Genomic DNA, 4,662 nt, shown 5'->3' with positions numbered 1-4,662 from the left:
TAGGACAGAGAGAAATGGAGAGAGGAGGGGAGACAGAGAGGGGGAGAAAAAGACAGACACCTGCAGACCTGCTTTACCACCTGTGAAGCAACTCCTCTGCAGGTGGGGAGCTGGGGGTTTGAACTGGGATCCTTATGCCAGTCTTTGTGCTTTGCGCCACATGCACTTAACCCGCTGCGCTACAGCCTGACTCCCCAGTTTATGATTTTTTAAAGATTTTTATTTCTCCCTCATCTTTGAAGGATAATTTAGCAGGATGCAGAAGTCATGGCTGGTAATTCTTATCTTTTAATACTTTGAATATGCCATTCCACTCACACCTTGCCTCTAGGGTTTGTAATGAGAAATTTGATGAAAGTCGGATGGTTCTGCCTTTGTGTGTTACTTTTCTTCCTTTTCCTAGAAGTCTGTAATATTTTTCCCTTGTTCCTGGTTTTGAAAAGTTTTAAAGTGATGTGTTTTGTTCTGTATCATTTTGTATTCATGAATTTAGGTGTATATTCACCCTCTTGTATTTTTATATTTTGAACACTGCTGACGTATAGAAATTTTTCTGCTATATGTTTTCTACTCTCCTCTCTGTATTTCTGATGGATTCTACTATAAAATTTTCCTATGGCTTGGAGAGTTTCTAAAAAAATTCCTGGTCATATTTTTTTTTTTAGTTTTCAGGTGATTTTTATTGCTTTTTTTTTTTTCTAGTTGACTAGGGATAGCGACATAGCCTGCTGCTAAGACATAGTCATACCTCCAGAAGTCTCCTCTTCAACTTTGAAAAATTTAATCACATTATATTGCACCCTTTTCTTTTCTTCTTTTCTCATTTGTTTTTAATTCTTTCCACCATGCTATTTATCACCCATACATAATTTTTAATCCAAATCTATAAAAATTTTCCTTTGAGTTTCAGAATTTAGTATCACACCAATAGCTATTATCAACACAATATCATATTATCATTTATCTAAACTTTGACTACTTACATTTTTAAATTCAATGCATTAATATTTTATTTAAGTCTAGACTATAGCTCTAGATTTAAAAGTGTTTTTCCAACTAATTATTCTACTGTCACTTGTAAGTAGATTAATAGTTTTTAAGTGCTATATTGTAATACCAAGGCTATTCTGTCTCTATATTGTTTTTGATCTATGTCATTTCTATTGCTATTTTTCAGACTCTTGGAAACAGAGCTGGCAGTCAGCTGAGGTAAAGAACAAACACCTCATCACAGACCCCTGCAAGCGTCAACCCAGCTTTGACCTAGCATGTTATGATTGGGTCCTCCTCAATCGCTATGGAACAGGCCATGGGCGGTGTGCCGCTATGTTCCATCGCTGGGGAGCCAGAGACGACCCGAACTGCCTGTGCGGCTACAGACAGACTATGACCCACATAGTCAATGACTGCCACCTCTCCAGATTCAAAGGAGGTCTCGAAACTTTACATCAGGCTCAACCTGACGCTGTTAACTGGCTACGGAAGAAGGGCAAACGCTAGAAGAAGAATTTATTTATTTATTTATTTTACCACAGCACATTGCTCAGTTTCGGCTTATGGTAGTTGGGATTTTGGATCTGGCACCTAGGAATTTCAGGAAAGAGAGTCTATTTGCATAATCATTACACTACTTCCCTGCCCCCTATATTTTTCTTTTCTTTTTTTCTTCTCTCTGCCTTTCTTTCTTCCTTTCTGTATTCAAGAGAAAGAAAGGGAGAATCAAGGATACAGTGGAAGATGAAGAGGCAGCAAGGTGGGCAGGAAGAAGGGAGGGAGGACGGGAAAGAAGAGAAAAAAAGGAATGTGTTGCTCCACTAGCTATTCTTGGTGCTCCCATATAGTTCCAGAGAGCAAACCTAGAGGGCTCGGCCACGGTAAATATGTACACCTCCTAGTCTCAGCTTATTTTTCCATTTTGATGATAGTACCATCTTTAAAAATTACATTTTTTTACAATGCCCTTTGTATTTACAGTTGCTAGAAAGTCCCCTTTCGCAAGTAAACTATTTCAGTTTCTGAAGCATTATTTCTTATTTGCTTTTCTGATAATTTTAAAAATATTTAAATTAGCATTATTACCTCAAGTTTCAGTGGAATTGGTTTTGGAATTCTCAGATTATTGTTAAAATGTTCTCCACCAAGTAGTTGTTTTGAGTAATCTTATTTTAACATTTTTTCAATAAAGATATGTCATTTAACAAGGAAACAGTAATAAATGTAAAAATAAATATTAATGAGAATTGTCAGAGTAAGAACGAACCTCAATAGCAAAATCCCTAGCTCTTAAGGGAAGGGTGTATTTGACCACTAGAGGGCAGTGCAAACTAAAGAACCTGACAATATTTTGAAACTAGTCTTCACATGAAGATCAAATTACATAAGAATAAGAATAAATTGTAGGTTTACTTTAAACTGTAATAATTACAAGTTACAGTTCTTATATTATCAATATAAAATTTATTTCTAATACATTCAATACTACAATCACCACTAAATCATCCCTATTGCTATGTCAGATGTTGCTTCCTGTAGCTACATTGGTAAAGATACAGCAAAGGTTAAAAGATTCTCTTTTATGAATATTAATTCTCTGGAAATAGAACTTGCATCTTATTAACCAGCTGTTTCCTCAGTATATGCATAGCATCTGGTTTATGGTAACAACTCAAGAAATACTGAATGAGGAACGCAATTAAGTGACTATAGGTCACTTAATTCAATCTCTCAATTAAATAAAATAAAACCTGACATGACACCAGGAACATACAAAAATTGGACTGCAATAGGGACTCTACACCTTGCCTTCCTCTACTTAACAAGTGTCTCCATCCACCTAGAACTACACTTCCCCCACAGTGCAGTAAACACTACATGAACATCTAAAACCTACAATTGCTCTTCTACATCATCTTATCATAGAAGCACAATTCACAAGGATACAGTTTCAGGGCCAATATATGTTTCTTCTCTAAGTTCATCTTACTCAGCATATGTCATGGTTGAACATGAACTACACTTGGACCCAATGGCTACACTGTTCTGAAATTATTTCTTTTGAATGCAGTTTCATTCCTGAGATTTCTGGATAAGGAAGACTGAGAAAGAATATTATACTTTAATTTCCAGATTTTATAATTTGTGATACAATTATGCATTAGTTATAGATATACTATATAACATAATTATATATATGTATAAATACAGTGGGAAAGACATAGAAAGTAGAACTCACATGACTAGATGGACAGATTGGATGTTTAAAGAAAAAGAAAATGAGTAATCTGTGTCTGACAGACTGGATGTTTAAAGAAAAAGAAAATGAGTAATCTGTGTCTACCTTTGGACAGTGTCTACCTTTGGACTTGTTGAATAACAGTATTAGCAAATAAAAGTAAGAATTCTAGACCATGGAAATACCTCAACATTAGAATTTAGGACTTGGTGCGCCCTCGGGAGGGGCGGTGACTTCTCTGCTCCGGATCTGCTAGCGGGTCCGCGACGGCCGGCGGCCGGCTGGAGGGGCGGCGCCATGAAGCTGTACAGCCTGAGCGTCTTCTACAAAGCTGAGTCCAAGGTGGGCCTTCTAAAGACTGCTCAAGACGTGTCCTCCTTCAGCTTCTTCCAGAGGTCCAGTGTTCAGGAATTCATGACCTTCACAAGTCAAATGATTGTCGAGCGCTCAGCGAAAGGCAGCCGAGCTTCTGTCAAAGAACAAGAATACTTGTGCCACGTCTACGTGCGAAATGACAGCCTTGCAGGAGTGGTCATTGCTGACAGCGAGTATCCATCACGGGTGGCGTTTAGCTTGCTAGAGAAGGTACTGGATGAATTCTCCAAGGAGGTTGACAGGATAGAATGGCCAGTTGGATCCCCTGAGACCATTTGCTTTACAAAACTGGGTGATTACCTTAGCAGATACCAGAACCCTCGAGAAGCTGACCCCATGTCTAAAGTGCAAGCTGAACTAGATGAAACCAAAATTATTCTGCATAACACCATGGAGTCCTTGTTAGAGAGAGGAGAGAAGCTGGATGACCTGGTGTCCAAATCTGAAGTGCTGGGAGTACAGTCTAAGGCCTTCTATAAAACAGCCCGGAAACAGAACTCGTGCTGTGCAATCATGTGACAACAGCTAGCTGAGGTCCCTGCGCTGGAACATCACCATCATTCCCATTAGAACCACGGCCCCCAGAGGAGCAGCGCCAGCCGTGGAAAGAGGCGGAGTGGGGACAGAATTCTGTTGCATATTGGAGCTCCTGGAAGGAGCCAAGGGGTGGCAGAAGGGATCTGGGGGTGGGGGACATTCAAATCCATGCATCCAGTAATTCTTGAAATATAATCCCAGACCCCCCAAAGGTGTATGTTCAGGCCATGTGAAACCATAAAGCCTCAGAGACTGGCAAAAAAAAAAAAAAAAAAAAAAAACTTAGGACTTAATCCACACTCTGGGCACAAAAAATAAAAAAATAAATAAAAAAGAACTCAGGCAGGACTTACATGCCTGAGACACCAAGTGTCCCTGGTTTAATTCCCAACAATACTATATGCCAGGATTGACCTGATCACAGGTCTTTTTCTCTGAAAGTAAATCAACAAAAGTTGGGATTTCAAAGAGTGAAATGAAGACGTGTGGTAAGAATGATGATTTTATGTTCTTAGCAA

At 38.8% G+C, this 4,662-nt stretch overlaps 1 protein-coding gene across 1 annotated transcript; it reads left to right on the top strand.

Annotated features, from left to right (window-relative positions):
• Window positions 1-3,449: 3,449 nt before the first annotated feature.
• On the top strand, window positions 3,450-4,355 carry LOC103107680 (synaptobrevin homolog YKT6-like). Its single transcript, XM_060190009.1, has one exon. It carries the CDS (start codon window positions 3,530-3,532, stop codon window positions 4,124-4,126), a length of 597 nt encoding a protein of 198 aa, XP_060045992.1. The 5' UTR covers window positions 3,450-3,529; the 3' UTR covers window positions 4,127-4,355.
• Window positions 4,356-4,662: the final 307 nt, after the last annotated feature.

This window comes from Erinaceus europaeus, chromosome 4, assembly GCF_950295315.1.
Source record: "Erinaceus europaeus chromosome 4, mEriEur2.1, whole genome shotgun sequence".
NCBI lineage: Eukaryota > Metazoa > Chordata > Mammalia > Eulipotyphla > Erinaceidae > Erinaceus > Erinaceus europaeus.
Note: the sequence above shows the minus strand (reverse complement) of the source record. Positions and strands in the feature narration are given on the sequence as shown.

Bases quoted from the DNA above. Each gene is read 5' to 3' on its own strand.
- LOC103107680 (XM_060190009.1), top strand. From the start codon at position 3,530: ATGAAGCTGTACAGCCTGAGCGTCTTCTACAAAGCTGAGTCCAAGGTG.